The sequence below is a fragment of the Vanessa atalanta genome, chromosome 8 (assembly GCF_905147765.1).
Source record: "Vanessa atalanta chromosome 8, ilVanAtal1.2, whole genome shotgun sequence".
Lineage (NCBI taxonomy): Eukaryota > Metazoa > Arthropoda > Insecta > Lepidoptera > Nymphalidae > Vanessa > Vanessa atalanta.
Genome location: NC_061878.1, coordinates 10,325,582 through 10,345,653, shown reverse-complemented (window position 1 = coordinate 10,345,653; position 20,072 = coordinate 10,325,582). Strand labels below are relative to the sequence as shown.

Genomic DNA, 20,072 nt, shown 5'->3' with positions numbered 1-20,072 from the left:
TATTTTTTATTATATATTTATTTTTATTGCTACGAATTTGTATATCCATAGTAGTCTGATATAAGTAAATAAATATTTTATAAATATTAAAATGTGTTAAAGACTATAATCGTTCATTATTTATAATTTTGATTAATAATTTATATAAGATTTAGTACATCATGAACTTTTCGTGTCTTCGAAGTACATATTTGTATTTTTCGATGTAGGTAGATGTCAATGATTTTAAGATAACAATAACTTTTATAGAGAAAGTTTAGTTTAGTTCTGCGAATTTAGATATAAAATAAATAAGTTTTAATATAAAAGAAAAAATAAACAATTTTTTGTTTTACCTGTATACTACTGCGCTTAACTTCAATGTAAAGCCAGTTATCAGTGGAGAATGATATTGCCATTAAAGCTGCAGCCACGATTGCTGTAATGGTCGCTATAGACAAAGTTACCGCTGAGCAAGGCATTTTTACAACCTTCAAGAGATAGTAAAAGATAGAAGATATAGGGTATGTTCACACAATCACAACACTATGTTTAATCGGGAAGTTCACCTATGCAGCATTTTCGTAAACACTTAACAGGACGGGGAAGTGGGAACACGACAGCACTCTCACAATTTAATAAAACTCATATGAATGCGGTCATCGCCTGCAGCGTACCGAGTTCGCGCGCGAGACTACTTTGCCTACTTCGCTCTGTCTTGCCTTGCCGAGTTACCGCTCTCTTGCGGATGTGAAACTTTCGAAAGCGACCTAACTCCGCCAAGTGGCGGGAATGTAAATTAAAAAACTTGTTTTGTGATACCATATAAAATTATTACTATACCGAAATACCTTTTTTTCCATAAATTAATACTAATGCTATGTATGGGGCCATTTCTATAGATAATAATATTTAATAATCCCCCGGGATAGATTACAAGCAAATTTAGCATATATTTTTTAATTTTATTTAGATTCTAGATTTATTATTAGAGAATATGTTCTAAATTTGTTCAAAAACCTTCTAAAGCTAGCAGAGCATCTTTTATAGCTTATTTTACTTTAAATAATTGTATTTATTATTTTGTTTAAATTCAAAAACTATGTAATATAAATATATTTCATATTATGAATATAACTTTAATAGTTTATCTATAATTATTAGTAATTAAAACAGGAATGCTGGCAACACTGATAAAACATAAGTCAACATTCAATGTTGAAACTTCAATATTATTAAATTTGTACATATTTGGAAAGTTGGATTTTCGTGCGAAAATGGAAACTAATTTAGAATACAATAAATACGATGACATTTTTACATCTATTTTGGAAAAAGAAAAATCTATTTTGGGCTTTTTATCATCCATATTCAACTTTCTAGCAAGACGGTATTTACGATAAATAATAAATTACAAATTTTGAAAGTTTGTGCTAGTGATGATTATATTTTAAATTAAAAAATAATAAATGATATTTTTCAGCACCGATTTCTATTATGTTCATGATGGCTTCCATACAGACATGGGTTTCCCGCCAGGTGTAGCGGAAGAATTAGTTATCAAAGTTTTAAGAAAATGTGACCCAAAGAACTGGTCACTAGATAAAGACGAAATAAATAATGAAATAATGTGTTCCACTGTCGCTCAGGAAGTAGAAGTTATTGCTCAGGAAGATGAACAAGAAATTGAGAATGTTCCTGAAATTTCCAAAGAAAATGCGGAAACAAATTCAGCAGTACAATCTGATATCAAAGACAATAGATCTATTTTTCCAGAAGATTACGAACCTCCTCTTATAGTAACACAAAAAAATAGTGAATCTTATAATGGAGCAATCAGAGAAAATTATACGTGGTCACAAACTATTATGGATATAGGTAAACACCACCACACAAATATGTTTAAATTGATTTAATTTTATAATTTTAAATATCCATGAGATTTTATTGACATTATTAATTCACATTTGTTACATGACCGACTTTATTACTGCAAAATATTTGTGACAACTATCTTACTATTCATTTGAATATTTTATTGTTGCAATCATACATTTAATTTTATCTTTTATTGTTTTATCAATTACCTTTACCGACTAGTTTACAATTATTGTTTTTTTTATAGATTAATTTCAAAATAACTAATTGAAATTTAATTTGCTAAAGAACTAATATAGGTCTAATATTGGTCACTTATATTTTTAGATGTAACAATAAAACTACCACCAGATATAAAATCTTCAAAAGATCTAAAGGTGACACTAAACCCTGGAGACATATGTGTTGCTTGTCGCAATGGTGATATCATACTAAAAGACAAACTACCCTTCAAGATTAAGACTATTGATAGTTTTTGGAGCATCAGTGAAAACCGTCTTTTAATACACTTGGGTAACTTTTTAATTTTTGAAAACTGTGATGTGATTTAAGTTCTATTTAATTGTTAACAATTTTAAAGCTTTTGTTTTATGTACTTTGTTTTATATACTGTATATACCATTTAATATGTAACTCCAAGTGGAGGTATAATGATATTGAGATAATTATTACATTGTAATTAATATTTTGTAAATATATATTTCAATGTGTAATAATCGCGAAAATCTAAGACAACATTATATATTATATTTCATTCTCATACTAAATAATCTTTCTCAAATTATTATATATTATATTTGGTGTCCAAATATGTTTTTTATAGTTTTATGCTTTATTTGTCCAAAGAAAAAATTCAAGAGCGTTGGTGGAATAAACTATTAAATAAAGAAGAAGAAATTGATCTCTCCAAAATTGACTGCTCAAGGCCATTAGATGAACTGCCAGAAGACAGTATTGCCAAGGTACCAGTGAAATATTACTCGTTAAAAATATATTTATATAAATTCAGTACAACAAATCCTCTCATCAATCTCTCCAGCATTTCTTGCTATGACAGAATGCTTAAATGAAAAATAGATGTAGTTTAGATTTAATGGTGCTCATTTTTTTCTAATATCACATTTGTTATACTATTTTTATTTAACAGGTAAGAGAATTGCAGTGGAATCAAGAACAGAAACTGAAAGGTCTTCCAACTAGTGATGAAATAAGAAATATTGAAATTCTAAAAAAGGCCTGGAATGCTGAAGGTTCTCCATTTAGAGGAACAGAGTTTAATCCAAATATTCTTAAAAAGTAAATAACATATGTTGTTGTAATCATGATCTAAATTTTAATGTATCAATATTGTAACAAAATATAATGTAAAACAATCAGATATTGATTTATTTAAAACCCAGAAAGAACAATTTTTCCAATAGATGTCTTTTCCTCTAATATTTTATGAGCCTCTTTCAAATTAACAGCATTAATGGGTGTTAAAATTTTATTGAGTGTTGTTTTTAATTGGCCATTGTCTAACATCTTCGAAATTTCCTTCAACATCTCATGGTGTTTGAATAAGTCCTCAGTGTTGTATTTTATTTTAGTCAACATTGATTCTGATGCTAAGGTGACACTTTTGTCCTTCAGTGGTTTTAAGTCCACCAAACCACTACTGTCCACTATCAAACAAATTTTTCCCTGTGGTTTAATAACTTGCATTATTGTGTCCCAATATGGATATGGATCATAATTTACCAAGATATAATCAACTCCATTTTCATATCCATTATCTGCAAGTTGTGGAAATAGATGGTTTTTGTGGTTAAGAACTATGTTAGCACCATGCGAAAGAGAAAAATCAATAGTCTCTTTTCTTGAAGCAGTTCCAATAACTTTAAGACCTAGATTGCTAGCTATTTGAGTAGCCACTGAGCCAACACCACCTGCACTGTTTATTACTAATATAGATTTTCCAGCATCCTTGTTTGATAAAAGCAATCTTTCAAAGAGGGATTCATATGCAGTAACAGCAGTTAATGGCATGGCAGCAGATTGTTCAAATGTGAGATTTTTAGGCTTAGGTCCTACCAAGAATTCATTAAGCGCTACATACTGGGCATTGCAACCATTTCTTCTTAAATCACCGGTAAATATTACTTCATCTCCTACATTAAAAATATTGGATTTTTCTCCATTTTTAATCACGGTGCCAGCCCCATCCCATCCCAAAATACGTGGTGTAGTTTCAATAACAGGTTTTGGTGCCCGTTGTTTTGTATCAATGGGGTTAACTGATATTGCTTTCACTTCTATTAAAACATCATTCTTTTGCAACTTTGGTAAGCCTATTTCAATATCCAAAAGACTATTTAGATCAGAAATAGGTAAATATTTATACAGTCCTACAGCCTTCATTGTCCTTGGCAAGTTCTTTGCCATTGTTTCTGCTTATTTGGTAGATATGTTATTAACTGTAACCTCTGGACTATCTTCGTGTTAACAGAAGTATATTACCTATTTTAGTAGTAAAAATATGTTATCACAGCCTCATATATTGTACATCGTTATCAAATATAAAATTCTTATCGTTATACCACAACCACAAGAATAAGATTAAAAATATGTAGTATATATTGCTATAAATATAACTATTTATTTTATTTTATTTATAAGCGGAACTAACAATGAAAAGCAAGTCTAAGTTTATGCTATTTTTTATAAACTGATGAAATACAATAATATGTTACGAGGTATGTTAATTATTATGCTAATTTTTTAAATGTATTAGAAATAACAGCAACATGACTTGCTTATGTACATTAATTACATTTTCCGTGGCGTATGTATAAAAGGCTATTTAATCTATGTATTGTTCAGTGTTTACAATTTTAAATAAACATGAGACGTCAAAGATCATTGTGTATAAGTAAGATGTCATTGTGACAGATCACAGATTTAATAAATTATTACTTACATGCAAGACTGACATTTTTGGCAATTATAAGTAATTTTTTAGTTTGCATACCGATGCAAAGTCAAGATGCGACACTGGAATTATACATTTTTTATCTGGTATGGTTTCAAAATATATACTGATGTTCAACTACAACGATGATGAATATGATGATTATTTTTGTCAATTGTCATGAATCTTAAGCAAATCTTTTGTTATAATTCTCACACACTTATTTGAATAAAAATTTCTATCTTAAGTTAGAGGGGGGGTTAGGGGAGGGGGGTAAATCAAAAGCGATTGTTTTCGGTATAAATAGTAGCCTTTCTTAGAGTTCAAGCCCATATATAAGACTGCAGATTCCGAGGTCTTGAGTTCAATCCCCAGGTCAGCCTAATAAAAAATTTTTTGTTGAAAATTTCTCGGTACCATACCAGAGTCAGAGTATGTGATCAGTTTTAAGGTTGTGCAGATAATATCTTATTTATATATTTTTAATTTAGACCTCTAAACGACGACATAAAAGGCTTCTTCTACTCAACTGCTGATGTATATTATATATCGGTAGTTATTTCGATAAAATAAGAGACGATTTTTGTAATTTAAATTAAGAGCTTTCTATATTTTATTCATAGCATTACAACTATAAATAAATAGTTAAACTTAGTCCGAATATCTAGTTTTTTTAATCATTTATATATAATTAAAATTAAACTATAATTTATATGCTGTTGTAATATATTTATTTTTAGAAGATATGACTATGTTTTACAATGTTTTTCACTTAACTCATTAAAAGCAGATCAATAAATATCACAGAATGGGCAATATAATTCACAGTGTGCGAAAAAATCTAAATACCTAATTAAATTAAGTTAAGAAAAATGTTGATAACATTTTCTTTATTAGGAAAGAATATAAATTTATTAATAAATATATTTTTAAAAATTATATTTTATTTTAAACAAAAATATTATGAACAACTTAGTTAATATGATGAAATAGTACAACAATATACGTAAATCGAGCAACTTTAAGACAGTTACTATCAAATAATGACAATAATAATAATTTTTATTATTTTTGACACACAAAGCGATTTTAAATACTAACAATTTTAATTAAATCGGTACTTATTTCTCATTCGAACTTCGATTCGAATGACATTCAAATTTTTTTTTTTTGTTTTTTTGGAAAATGCAGGCATTGCATACTACAGCCGTATATTGATATTTCATTTCCACAATATCTTAGTAATTAATTACAGTGTTATTTTGTACATTTGATTACAATTTAATAATATATGAATGTACAAAACATTAAAAACAAATTACCCAGGCGGCTCACTCATGTAGCTTTTACGTTAAAAACTTGTAAAAACAAAACGTGTCCTAGGTCGTTATCGTGTGATATACAAACATCCAATAGGGTTCCAAACATAAATTCTTTAGTCGTGCTCAATATGAAGCCATTTTTGCAGTGCATTAGGATTTAAATAGGTGAAGAAAACCTATCCATTTTTAAAAATTACGAAATGGCGCATGACCACCTTCGACCATAACAAAAATATTTTATTCTTTCACCAAAAAACTAAATATAAATATATGTTTTATTTATAATTTCTTAGGCTTTAATGATAATATTTTTTAAGGTTCTTATATATTTTTTATCTGTCCGAACCCACGTTACTCCAATAATATATATTTTCATTATTTAAGCAGGTACAATTTTTTCACCATAAATGCGTTATATTTCTCATAATCTTTTTATATTTTGATTATGTAAGGAACACATCGTTCACCTCAATGATATGTCCTGTTTTAAACACAAATTAAACAAATTAAAAATCAAACAGTTTTACATTTTTATAGTTACATTAGTTTTTAATACATGCCTTGTAAATCAAAATTATGTAGGGTTTATTTTATGGCTTTGATTATTTATATGTCTGGATAGACTGTCAAAGATGAGAACGTGTCGATAAGAAATAGTATTGGCCAACAGTTGGCTATTAATTACACGTACACTTGGCAAGGCTTTGGCTAGTGACATGCGTAGATGTCACGCACACAAAGTAAATAAAGATGACTCGTTTTAGTCATTTTGAAGTGCGACACTCTATCTAAATATATAGATAATCTAATTGCAATGTTTTCAAAATATAGCATTAATATTATGTAACAAGAAACGTCTGCCTATTTAGTTAATACTTTTTGCTTTTATTCTACAATTAAAAAATACAACTACTACTTTGCACATTCATTGATAGTTTAGTTTGTTAATTATAACAACTATAGGGATAACATTTGATTGTTTATATTATAACGATTTTCAGGTACGTCTACATACATAGGTACATACATTTTTACATAACAAACTCTATACGCGATCATTGTTTGCACAAATGTGCGCAGGCAAGTTCCGTTTAATGATAATTTTCGTGACTAGCAACCCCAAACTGGGTTCGAGATTCTTTACGATAAAACTTTATTTAAAGATAATTAAAAATTTGAAGGCATACGTGACAATGAATTCATTTAGTATTTTTCTCTGAACTCCAAATCGATCTTTTCGTCACTATACCTTTTTAGTACTAGTCGCTTCGATTATACACATACATAGAACATTTGTATATAATTATGTCCCTTTATAGAATTACTTCGTATTGATCAACAACATCTCATTTAACTTATGTAATTTTAAACGTAGTAAATGTTGATACTCCATATTTTACCAAATTGACATATTATTAATATATTCTATAAAAACTTGCATCAAATACACTTAATTTTTAATTTACTGACTATGAATGACTAGGTTTTATTTGTGTTTGAAAACTCAAATTCTCTTTCACTAATTTAAGCTAAACAAAAGTCAATTAGATATCCAATGAAAAAGTCAGACAGAATTAGTTCTTGGAATAATTCTACTAATTTATAATTGTTACGATACATTCCCGAATCTATTACGATTGACGACTTCGACTGAACCGCAACTGGATAGTACAATAGGAACGTTAAACAGTTACGATTAGGTTACTATTCGATTGCGAAAAGTGACAATAGTTAGTAGAATTATCCCTGAACATCACAATCGAAAATTTCCAATATTGAATGACTTTTATTATCAAGCAAATTAAATCAAGCCGAGATTACATATATAACGTCATTTGTAAGCATCTTCTATTTGTAAGATAAAATCCATTTAACATCTTTGATAAGCAAATACTACACTTAACAATCACCTAAAAAATACCCCATGATTTAAAATATAAACACAAATGTGTCTATATTGTTGTGTGTAAATGTCCGAAAGGCGAAGGACCTGTAATTGAATTTCGGTCGCTTCTTTGTATACCTCATAATATCATCAAATATTTTTTGCGTGTAGTATAAATCGACGACTTATTTCCCCAGTCACTGTACAGCGTATTCACAGAAATCATGGGCTCCAGTACATTCCACACTGGGTCTATGAGTCGAGTCCCAAATACCTGGGCCACATCTCTGACACATGCCGACAAGGGTGCAAGGGATTCGAACGAGCTGCCTGAACTGGTGGAGAAGTCCACGTGCCTTTCGAAGGATCAGGCGACCGTCCATGTACATGGCTGAAATGAAGGTAAAGATATCTTTATATGTTTGAGGTTTAATATTTCATATAATTTACTTACTTAATGGCTCTACCATTAAGTAAGTAAATCATATGAATAGAGGTAGAACTCACTTTTCATAAATATCTCCTGCCAAACGATAATTACTTAGTTCCCAAGGTTTATCAGTACGCATTGGTGATGAAAAAAATAGTTAATATATCTTAAAGTTCCCATGTCTATGGGCAGTGGTGACCACTTACCATCAGATAATCAATTTGCCAATCCGACTATCCATTTAATACTCGATAATAAAAAAAATACTAATTTAATAAAACTCACCCAATGAGCTGAAATGCAACAACATCTCATCAGTGTTGAGATCTTGAGCGATAACATCGTCAGCGTACACTGCGATGATAGCGAGACAGAGGAACAGGTGGAAGTAGTCCGTCTGGTAATTCGCCCAACACGCTTCCCACATGCGAAGAGCAACCGCTTCCGTAAATTCGCGTTTAAAACATCTGAACAAATAAAGTTGGCGAATTCAATATTAACTTTATCACTCCCTAGCTACCGTGAGGGCTTCGAGCGGTTATAAATATGTTGGTGCCTAGGGCGGCAAAATTAATAGTCGCGTCCTGTAGGTACTCATATTAAGTTACTTAATTGAATTCTTAAATTTTATACATCCTTAAAATATTTGTCCCTTACGGTATACACAACCGTTTATACTGAAGAAACATACGAAGAAAACTTCTTATATTTTTTGGGTCAGTGACTTTCACGAGTTTATGGAGAACAACCCATCGAAATCTCATCACAATCGGATGTATGGTCTAGGAACAAAGGACAAACAGCCTAAAAAATCGTAATGTTTTTATTTATAAAACATGTAAATGTCCCATTATTGAACAAAGACTCCAACCTTTTTAAGAAAGTTTTATATCGGTACTTAAGATGAGTTAGTTAAAGAGTAGATACGTTGTGGAAGAAGATTTTATCCGACACATGCAGGTTTCCTGACGACGTTTTCTTTAATGGGATCAATTATTATAAATTGAGAACATGAAAACTCAGTAGTGCTTGTGGCCAGAATCGAACTCATGATCACCGATAAGGTTTCATCTCAACTCCATCATCAGCGTTAGGGATGAATATTTTTTTTTATATTTAAACTATCACACCAAGCATTTCTATTTGCTTATTTATTAGGAGTCTACATATAATTAATATATATAATAAATATATATAATAAATACTAGCTGAAATTTTTGTTTCGGCGATATGGAATTCAGTTTATCACGCAAAAGCTTCAAGAACTACGTACAAAGTTTTATCACAATCGATTCAGTGGTTTGAAACTTGGTGAACAGTCAGAGTTACTTTACAGATTACAAATTAGTACAGATTATAAGAACATCTATAATAAGCCCCTGGCTGTCAAAAATATAGACGCATAGTAACTTATCATATTATTAAAAGAAGCGTATTAACAAGTGAATATATAGTACATAAATGTATATTTGTAATCTTAGCATCCAACATACGGTGCTAATGATTATAGTCCGTGGTGACCACATACCATCAGGTTACCCATTTGCCAGACCGCCAGTCCACCAATTCATTAGAAATTAAAAAAAAATATATAAAGACACTTACAATAATATCCATCTGTGACAAAATAGCAATTCCATGGCGTCCACGTGTTTTTCAAGGTGTTTGTAAAAGTGCGGCAACATAATCCTTATTAGTTCACGGAGATAACTCTGAAAATTACATAACATTTAGTAATTATTTTATTAATAAAAAAATATCAGTTATTTACTATTGTTTTAATTCGTATTCCTGTAAAACATAATAATATCGACCGGTCAGTATAGCAGTGTGTACATATTGCGTTATCTTATCATGCTGCATTTAGAACATAAGTCCTGATTTATAAACGCAACACACGCTGATGTAAATACATTTAAAACTATTGATGAATATTCAATATAATTAACGGGACAGCAAGGACATTAGCATCCACGGACTTTATAAGAAAGACATCTTTGCAAATATTTGATATGAGAATGTAGTAATAAATGAATAACGTCTGGTGTGTCAACGAGAAAAAGTTCTCATTTACGAAGTTCTTTTTTTAAAACCGCTTCCAAGCATATGTACTTCAATACGCATCATTGATTGTTGCCAAAAAAAAAAATCACGTTAAAAATTCAATTTTTCTAGCCTTATCACGAATTTCATTTTGAATGACCTGCCTCCTTAATGTTATGAATGTTCCTTTTTGAAAATTATGCAGCCTCTACTAAAAAATATAGTGAAAACGACTTTACCGATTTCATTGGTCTTTTTTTAAGTCTCCTACTAATACGGTATTAAAGCTTTGTAAAGCAGGACAACAAACAAGCAAACAAACAAACAAGTCTGTTCTGTCTTGGTTACAAAAGCTAACTGAAGCATAAAATTTTCAACTAAACTTTTTATGGTTCAATATCACAATAAATTTCACCTTATACTAAAATTATTACCTTAATAATTTTAACGAGTTAATAATTTTAGTTCTTTGGCAGCAAAGGCTATAATAGTTAAATAACAGTTATGTAAACCATTACTTTATCTATTTGAATTTATCTTTAAAATACAATTACTTAATATTTTACATGAAACTAATATTTATAATAGGTACCAGTTTTTAGTTTTATTTTCTATTAAGTACATGTAATTTATTATATGTGTAACAATAAATCTCGAAAGTTTAATATTTAAAAAATGTTAAAATTATATCTCGGATAAACCCGATAGCAAAATTTATAACTATTTACTAACACACTCGGCTTAGATATGTATCCATCTACATCTATAAAACGATCACTATTTTTTTTGAACACGCATTACGCAAAAACCTCTGAATATTTCGAATCAATGAAAACGATGAACTTTGTACTATTATTCAGCATGTTTCAAAGAAGGTTCTGGCTAAAGATTATCATACAATATAATTCAAAATTGTAAGATACATGAAAATATAGGCAATACAACTTTTAGAAAACACGTAATATAGATTTTAATATTCATAAGTTGTCTCTTCAATATGGGGCGAAACAAAGGAATTTCTTAATTAATTGAAGCATTCAGACGAGTCTTCGCACTGAATGCCTCTACTAAATTATAACGCAATTGTCATAGAAAATTAATTTTACTACTAAATTTGGAACAAAGAACTGGTAATTTAACTACTCGTTATTAAATAATCAGTAAATCTATATAGTGATTAAAGATGTTAAGGCTGTTCCATGTTGAGTTGAGCAAAAAAGTCATAATATCTTCATCGTTTCAGATACACTTTCTTAGATCTTCTTATTATATAAATGATTTCTAAATTAATGTATCTTTATGAGGAGCTCTTATGGGAGGAGTTGATGAATACACATGTGGTAGATTTTCATATCAAACATTCAGCATTCCCAAGATGTTCTCCTCCAACGCCGAACTCGTTATACTATTTTTTTTTACAAATATGAAAAAATAGCACATTGAAAATTTGAACTATTCGAACCGGGTGGTCAATCCGCTACAACTCACTACGTCGTATCTCAAGTGAAACTTACCAAATTATTATCCATGTCGTTATCGGTGGGCGTGCACACGAATATCGCTCGCTGCATGAGGCCGACAAAGCACCAGAATGCCTCCGCTTCACACTTAATTTCACACAGGACCGGTGCCAGTAGATCGCTCATTCCTTGGGTGTACCTACATTTAGATTAAAAAAATGCTAAAATCATCAAAATATTATTCAAAGCAATTATATATATATTTTTTTTTTGTTATATTAGGCTGTCTAGCACCTACCCTAACGCGGGATTATAAATGGCGTAATTCAGTAAAATATTCTTCATTATTTCGACATTATAATTATTATCGCCCGCAAAGAAAGGATTCCCTCTATCTGTTCTGACAACATCTTTCTCTATTACGCTTTGTACATTCTTCCAGAAGATGGCGTGTTGTTCGGGTGTCATTTTTTCCAATCGTCTCTTAGCAATTTCATCATATTCTCTCGTTCTAATTTGTAAAATAATTTCTCTTTCATCGTATGTCGAGTTATACGGGTAACAGTGTAGTAGGAACGGCCAAACTTCTCGTCTCAACTCTTTATCGAGACCTCCAAAGAAAACGCACTTTCTTAAAAACAAGTCATCTTCGATCGTGCCTTTCCCATTCATGACTTTACCATAAAATAGTTCTGGTGTAATCTTGGGTACTTTTCCTTCTTCGGGGTGTTGCTCAGATTTTTGAACCTCCGGACGACAAACCATGAAATGACGATATGGTAAATTTGGCTCTTCGGAACCTGAAATTAATAATCCAATATAATAAAAATCTATCTACCTAAATAATTAATAAAAAAGGAGTAATTACCGAGTTTTTGTCGGCTTTATTACGTACTATTTTCTACTTAATACCGGCAGTCGTAGATTAATTTATTTTGTTAAAATCACTATTCAAAAGTAGGCACTTACTCGTAAAAGCTAAAATGAATAGAGTTTTTATAGTATTATTTAAATTTTAATACTACGTTCATTCTGTTTGGTCAGATTTTAACAAAACAAGCTTTACATTTAGAAAAACTTATAAATAGCGGTACCCGCAAATGTATGAAAACAGACAATGCATTCTTAAATGACCTTGCGTCGTTTTTATTTCATAAATTATTTCATATTTACTTCTTAATTAAAACTCTCAACTAATTATACGAACCAGTTCATGATAAACAAGCTTAATTATAATAACTGGCTACTTTTAATATAAGCGCGTAAAGGTGCTTTATTAGATGTACCTAATAAAGGCTTGCTTGGCATAAATCTTAATTATTAAAAAAAATGCCCTGCAATAAATCCGGCCTAAGTAAAGCCTATCCCACCAAATCAATTAATAGGTATGTCAAATTATTGTTTATCGTAAAATAATAACAATAAGAGATAATGTTAGCGGGGAAACCCCGGTCCAAACAGCAGACACGATTTTAAATAGAAATATCGCAGGGAAAATGTTAATATTGTTAAATATATTATATAACTGGATTGTACCTGGTGTTAGTTTTATGTTGTGCAATAGTGCGTGCCATCTGTGCAAAACTTGTGCAAGATGATCCAGACCTCCATGGTGAAAATGTAATATTTTGTATTGAGACTCCCTGGAAGCCACAACCAGTTGACCACAAGTGCAATTGTCGTCGTTGAAGAATAATCGCAAGGATCGCATTTGACTTAGATCCACGGAGAACCTAGACGAAAAAAAATATTTTAATAGTAGTAGTTATTAAATGTGACAATATATTGTTTTTTAAATATGTGAACTGAATCTGTATTCAGTTTTCGCGTTTCATTTTAATTATTAAAAAAATATATTCCATAAGGTTTTATAAAAAAAGCAATCAATTAAGCAATTAGGTTATATAAGTATTATATACATACATATAAATATAACTATGTAAAATAAAAGTTATTTATTTGAATTTTAAATATTACTAGATTTCGTGTTGTTTGTAGGTTTTATATATAAGAAAGTAACCTATGTCTTTGGGTTGGTCGTTGGTTATACGAATTAATATTTCAAAATATTGATTCTTTGAAACATAAACATTAAAATAAGCCAAACGTGTATTCATTTTTTCCTTTAGAGTCTTATGTAATAAATATTAAACAGGGGGAGGTGGTCGGCCTATTCTTATTTTTTCTTATAATGGGGGGGAGGCCTTCAAAAACAAGCGAAAATAGTCTTACGTAATAAATGAATAACACCTTTCCTTGAGGTTAGGGTTGTCAGGCGTCCGGATAAAGCCGGACATGAATGGCTTTTAGATTGCGTGTTCGGTCGAAATAAACGGTGACCGGCTTGTCCGGCTTTTGTTAGGCTATTTACGTTTTATTATTTTATTTCGCAAATGAGATACATTCGATTTTATTTATATGTCATTAGATATTAACAATCTTAATTTTACATACAACTTTTTTACCGCTTTTTTAATACTGAAACACAAAATCTTCAATAATGCAGGGTGTCCGGCGTTTTTATCTAAATTTCCGGCCAAACTTACTTAACCGGTCTGTCCGGCTAGGTTTGGCGATATGGCAACCTTACTTGGGGTTTAATTCATAATATATAATTATCAGTTGAGGTTTAGCCGTGAAAGCGTAACAGACAGATTGGCACTTTTTGTACTTTCGCATTTATTATAGTATAGATCATGAAATTCTATTAATTTTATTATACAAGAATTAGAATATATTGTGTTTGCATTTAACGTTTTAGGCACTTAAAATATAACACGTTACTTGTTTATATCTACTTTAAGCTAACATTAAACTGTTTTCATTTTATAAAAACATTAAATAATGCTTTTATATATATATATATATATATATTTATAATAAATACAGCATAGGCTCTAAAATTATCTCATAAAGGGACTGAAGACGTTCATTATCCGCAATAAATGCCATAATGACATACCGGAGAGAGCGAGACCTGAAGGAACGTAAGAAAAGGCATTGAAATTCCATTTAACCATCTAACGCTCACATCTATGACAAAGAAGAAGGTTTGATGAAATTTATTTTTAAAATAAACTTGTAATTTTTATGTCTATAACATATTCCTACGGCAGAAACATTAGAATTGCATATTCCGTGCGGTTTCCTTATATTTCTGCTATATAACATACAGCTCTTCATTAATATAATTTTTATATATAATACAATACTGCTGAACTACTTAGGTATTTCCACTTTAATTCTTTCTTATTTTCAAATATCTTGTAACAAGTTCGCCTAAATTTAAATCACCTTTTTTTACAGATCCTTAATTACTTAATATATTTTATTCTCACATTAGTAATTGGTAAAGGACAATGTCTTTATTGGTATTATAAGACACTAGGCTACCTCTAAGTAAAAGTTTAGTTTTTTTTTCGGAATTTAATTGGTGTTGGCCCTATTGACCTCGACAATTTGTGGAATGGCGAGTAGTGAGACTTGAGTCAAAAGTTGGCAGTCCACTTAAGGGCTCTTAATGCACACGTCCTAATAGAAATTTAATTAAGATTGGTTCAAAGGTTTATGTGTAATGTAAAACGAGACAGAATTACTTTTGCATTTATAGTATAAGTCTGATAATTCATTTTACATTGAGATTGACGCAAGAGTTCTCCATTAAATTTGGCATAAAAATTACCATAGTTTAAATATAATTAATTTAATTTGAAATAAATTGATATCATAAATACTAATAGTAGGTATATAAAATATTATATTATTATATAATGAATATATAATAAATTTAACAATAATATGAACCGTAATTACATCATAGACAATTAAGAACTATTAGAAAAATCAACTCTCAATATGAAATAATTCTCGTTTTTTTCTTTTAAATAATTAATCAAATGCAATTGAATGCCCTATAACATTGATCTTAGTAATGTCAGAAGGTGTAGCTTCCGACATGGACTTTGAAAGTTCTAGTACAAATAATATTAAGTTAATTTCCCACTACTTGATAACGGTCTACTCTTCTCATATAAATAAGGCTTCAGGTTCAAAAGCTGCTCCAGTACAATTCATTCATATATATGTGCCTGATTTTTTCGTTCCATTTTATGTAAAATCTCTTCCTTTACAAGCGAATACGAGATAAATTAAAAACACAAATTAAGGGCAAGAAAATTTAAAGCTGCTTTGCTGGATTTAATACCGCGATCCCTGATTAAGACCCAACTAATTACTCGAAGGTAAGATAAATGCTCTTTTCTAATAATAGAACCAGTCAGATCTAGGTTAAAGTAATAAGTACTCTACGACAAATGACGGGAAATTATTTAAAGAAGAAAAACAACGTCAAATATCTACTAAGTCATCATTATCAATGCCTGTTTTCATATGTTATCTTGTAGGTTGATTATTGAAGCTTCATCACAGGTGGAAATACAAATGTTTCTCCGATAGGCTGACTGATATTACCACCTATATTATAACTTAGTAACCAATACATTATAAATATAATCAAATAAGGAATAAGAAACCTATGTAATTGTTTATTAGTATCACATAAAATGCAACAATTACGTGGTCGCGGCAAACAATCCATTTTCAAATATAATTTTCTCATCACAGGCTACATAGAAAACCGCAACAAGGTTTCTTTAACCTTCTTATTTTAAAATCATTCTAGTAATAATAAACACAGGACCGGATTTAGGGGATAAACCTAGGTGAAAATCCCCGAGGCCTCCACCCAAAAGGCGATTAACCATAGAGATTTAAAAAAAACGAATGCTGACGTGTAAACATTGATGTCGTATTTTTATCTCTGTCTGTTTAATATACTATAGCGACAAAAGTATTTTTGTTAAAATTATTTTATTTCCACGTCAAATTATTATTGCATTGCCTAACTTAAAATAACTGTTCAATTTATTCAGACAATAATATTGTGAGCTTCGGGCTTCCAGACCTCTATCTCCCAGCCTGAATATACACTCTTTTAGAATAAAATTACAAGTATCAAAATAAAAACATTTGAAAATTAAAAGCAATTAATGTCTATAAGACAATATTGTCCTAAATCAAATATAGAACAATGAATCATCTTACCATAATTATGCCTAGTAGGGTATTACAGACTCACAGTAGGACTAGTATGGGTATTCCCATGCACTAGTGTGATTCCCGCCTTTATAAAAACTAAACCCACGTGTCTTGCCATATGCTATATTCTCATATTAAAAATTTAAGACCGAATTATTATATATTTGTTTAGGTAAAAACATAAAGAACCAGAGACAATTTTTGTTTAAAACCTTATTTCTTATCAAAAACAGTAATGTGTTATACGACCGATAACTAATTGCCGGAACCTTTGAACATGACCCACATAGACTAAACTATTCAATTGTTAATAATGAATTACATTGACATACTATTAAACAAATCTGAAATATAAATATAGAATTTCCCAAAGGTAAAGATAATCCAGATGTAGAATAGAACATTTGTCATTTTGTTTACCATTTCTATTTTTAAGTTTTTAATATATTGTTATAACCGATCTTTTATAAACTCACTTTATAGTCTTTGCGAATTATAACTCGGTCGGTCGCTGGTACGAAAATAAATTAGTCACTCGGCATTCGGCATACATCATTCATCGTTAAATGCCTGGTACATACATACTTTCGTAGTTTATGAGTCTATATTATAAACGGGTACGAAATTGCTTTAAAATACTTAAATGATATATTTAAATTTAAAAAAAAAAACAATACTTGGTAAATTTCTTCCAGAGCTTATCATATATAAATCCATACTTCCATACTAATATTATAAATGCGAAAGTAACTCTGTCTGTCTGTCTATCTCGCTTTCACGCCAAAACTACTGGACCGATTTAAATGAAATTTGGTACACAAATAGTCTAAAGCCTGAAAAAGGACATAGGCTACTTTTTATTTGGGAAAAAGTGCTGTAAAGGGTTGAAAAGGTTGTAAGTTTTTGAAAGTATTGTCATGTTTACAATTATTAGGACTAGAAGCATAAAACTTATATTTTAGGCTTTACACTTACAAACTAACATATCATGACACCCACTGAGGAGGGAATTTTGGATATTCTACCCCTAAAGGAGTGAAATAGGGGTTGAACGTTCGTATGGAAGTCCGTAATTTTTTTAATTAGAAACATGAAACTTATTTTTGGTATACTGATTAAAAAGGAGTAGATACTTATTTAAGTGTTTCTACATATTCTACCCCAAGGGGGGTGAAATAAGGGTTGAAAGTTTGTATAGAATTTTTCATTTTCGAAGTTAGAAGCATGAAAATTTATTTTTGGGCTTCTGATTAAAAATAAGTAGATACGTATTTAAACGTTTCTTAATATTTTACGGCTAAAGGGAAAAAGTAGAGGTTGACATTTTGTATACAGATTAGTCTGAAAGTCCTTCATTTTGAAGTTAGAATAATGAAATTTTATTTTTGGGCTACCGATTAAAAATGAGTTGATGCGCATTTAAGCGTTTCTGGATATTCTACCCTAAGGGCTGAAATACACACCGATGTGGTATACAAAGAGGTATTACATTAACGTAATATTTTAAGTTAATTTGTAAATATATTCACATTCTACGCGAGCAAAGCCGCGGGTAACAGCTAGTATATGATAATTGGAAAATCAAATTGAATAATAGATTGAAGTTTAAACTCACCTTCGACATTTCAAAGGTTGTCGTCTTTGCGGTACTGGGGAACTATGAACGCTGTCCGGAAAAACTAAATTATGTTTCAGAGCTAAGAATTCAGGTGTGCTCATCCAATTAGGATTGCCTTCGTCGCATGAACTCATAGACAGAGACCTCATAAAGCTACCAGAAACTGAATCTGGAGTCAGATCAACGTTTTCGACGTTCGGGTTAGCAATCGTTATATTAACAGACGTCATTGACTGGGATCGTACGTGCCGTTCAAATTCAAATATCTGATCTTTCGACTCATCTTTATCGATAGAAACAAACACATCGTCCTTACTCGAATCTACAGATTTTATTGTAGGCTTAGAACTAGATGACAATTCCTCTTGAGTGGTATCATTCTGGGTGTACCTTGTATCGTTTGATTTGATGCTCTGTTTATCCGAATTCGAATTCAGACTAGTCGTGTCCGAAGAGTCAGAGAAGGCGTTCTCGTTATTGATATATTTTCTGTTCTTTTGCTGTACAGTCTTCTTGGTCGGAATGTCTTGAGGGTTTGTAGGTTTAATCCCACAGCCGATTTCATCGCTAGGGCTAGTTTCAACAGCTGACGGACACTTCTTTAAAGTGGAATTGGGTATCCAATTCAAAAATAGCGTAGGTCGTTTAGCATTATTGTGCTGATCAGTAAACACTTTCGTCGTCACTGTCATATATCCTGGATGATGTACAATATCTAATTCATGCCTCGCAATTGTCGGTGGATGGACGCACACATTATTCTTACAAAATAAAATTTCATTGTCGACGTAATCGGGAGGTTCTTCGTTGTCATCGAACTCGAGCCCTAGGAAATAACTCGACGCACGTTTAATAAGATCCGGTAGAGGCATGCTGGCTTACATTTCTTTTATTAAAACCGTATTGCGACTTAGCGTTATCACCTGCGTCAAACTTAGTTAAGCGCGGCACGAGTACTACGCGCATGTAAACACCCACACTGGGTTAAATATGTTGATAACGCGGTATTGATCGTTCGAAGCCGGCGTTCGCTTTAACGTCAGCTGTGACTGTGACACAATATCCTAGCCTCTTGCTCATAATACACGAAACGAATATTGTTGACCTGTTAACGTTTACGTGTCAAATATTATTTAAATTATAGTATTAAAACCGATTTAAATAATATATTTTGTCATAGGTATACATTACGTAACATTACGTACATACCATCTAAAAACATTTGCCCTAGATACAAAATGAATCAAGATATGTTCAATTTAACTTTAATAAGGTTATCAAAATTGTTTTAATATGTTTTAAGTAATATCAAAATTAATTCAAAATTTTATGAAGTAGATCCTAGTTACGCCGGCAACTTTCGCGTGCGCTGTGTATTGAAATTTTGGTTATCCTTTGGAAACCAATCAA

General features: G+C 30.7%; 4 protein-coding genes across 5 annotated transcripts in view; 1 reads left to right on the top strand and 3 right to left on the bottom strand.

Annotated features, from left to right (window-relative positions):
• LOC125065602 overlaps positions 1 to 745 on the bottom strand; it is a 44,490-nt gene extending 43,745 nt beyond the window's left edge. Inside the window, exon 1 of one of the 2 annotated variants that reach the window (XM_047673311.1) lies at positions 336 to 745. In XM_047673311.1, coding sequence (XP_047529267.1) covers positions 336 to 461 — 126 coding nt within the window. In that variant the 5' untranslated portion in view covers positions 462 to 745. The remainder of the gene's footprint in view (positions 1 to 335) is intronic. The other variant, XM_047673310.1, reaches the window with a different exon arrangement.
• Positions 746 to 1,188: 443 nt separating this feature from the next.
• On the top strand, positions 1,189 to 3,233 carry LOC125065980 (nudC domain-containing protein 3). The gene is made up of 5 exons (XM_047673848.1): positions 1,189 to 1,369; positions 1,463 to 1,857; positions 2,185 to 2,370; positions 2,704 to 2,819; positions 3,005 to 3,233. Exons 1-5 carry the CDS (start codon positions 1,257 to 1,259, stop codon positions 3,155 to 3,157), a joined length of 963 nt encoding a protein of 320 aa, XP_047529804.1. The 5' UTR covers positions 1,189 to 1,256; the 3' UTR covers positions 3,158 to 3,233.
• Positions 3,218 to 4,712, bottom strand: LOC125065979 (zinc-type alcohol dehydrogenase-like protein SERP1785). Its single transcript, XM_047673847.1, has one exon. The coding sequence runs from the start codon at positions 4,279 to 4,281 to the stop codon at positions 3,247 to 3,249; it is 1,035 nt and encodes a 344-aa protein (XP_047529803.1). The 5' UTR covers positions 4,282 to 4,712; the 3' UTR covers positions 3,218 to 3,246.
• A 1,106-nt stretch (positions 4,713 to 5,818) lies between these two features.
• On the bottom strand, positions 5,819 to 19,699 carry LOC125065799 (TBC1 domain family member 16). Its single transcript, XM_047673630.1, has 7 exons — positions 18,660 to 19,699; positions 13,484 to 13,680; positions 12,246 to 12,747; positions 12,002 to 12,146; positions 10,050 to 10,156; positions 8,730 to 8,911; positions 5,819 to 8,405 (listed from the first exon to the last, which is right to left on the bottom strand). The coding sequence occupies exons 1-7, from the start codon at positions 19,532 to 19,534 to the stop codon at positions 8,212 to 8,214; spliced, it is 2,202 nt and encodes a 733-aa protein (XP_047529586.1). The 5' UTR covers positions 19,535 to 19,699; the 3' UTR covers positions 5,819 to 8,211.
• Between the last annotated feature and the right edge of the window lie 373 nt (positions 19,700 to 20,072).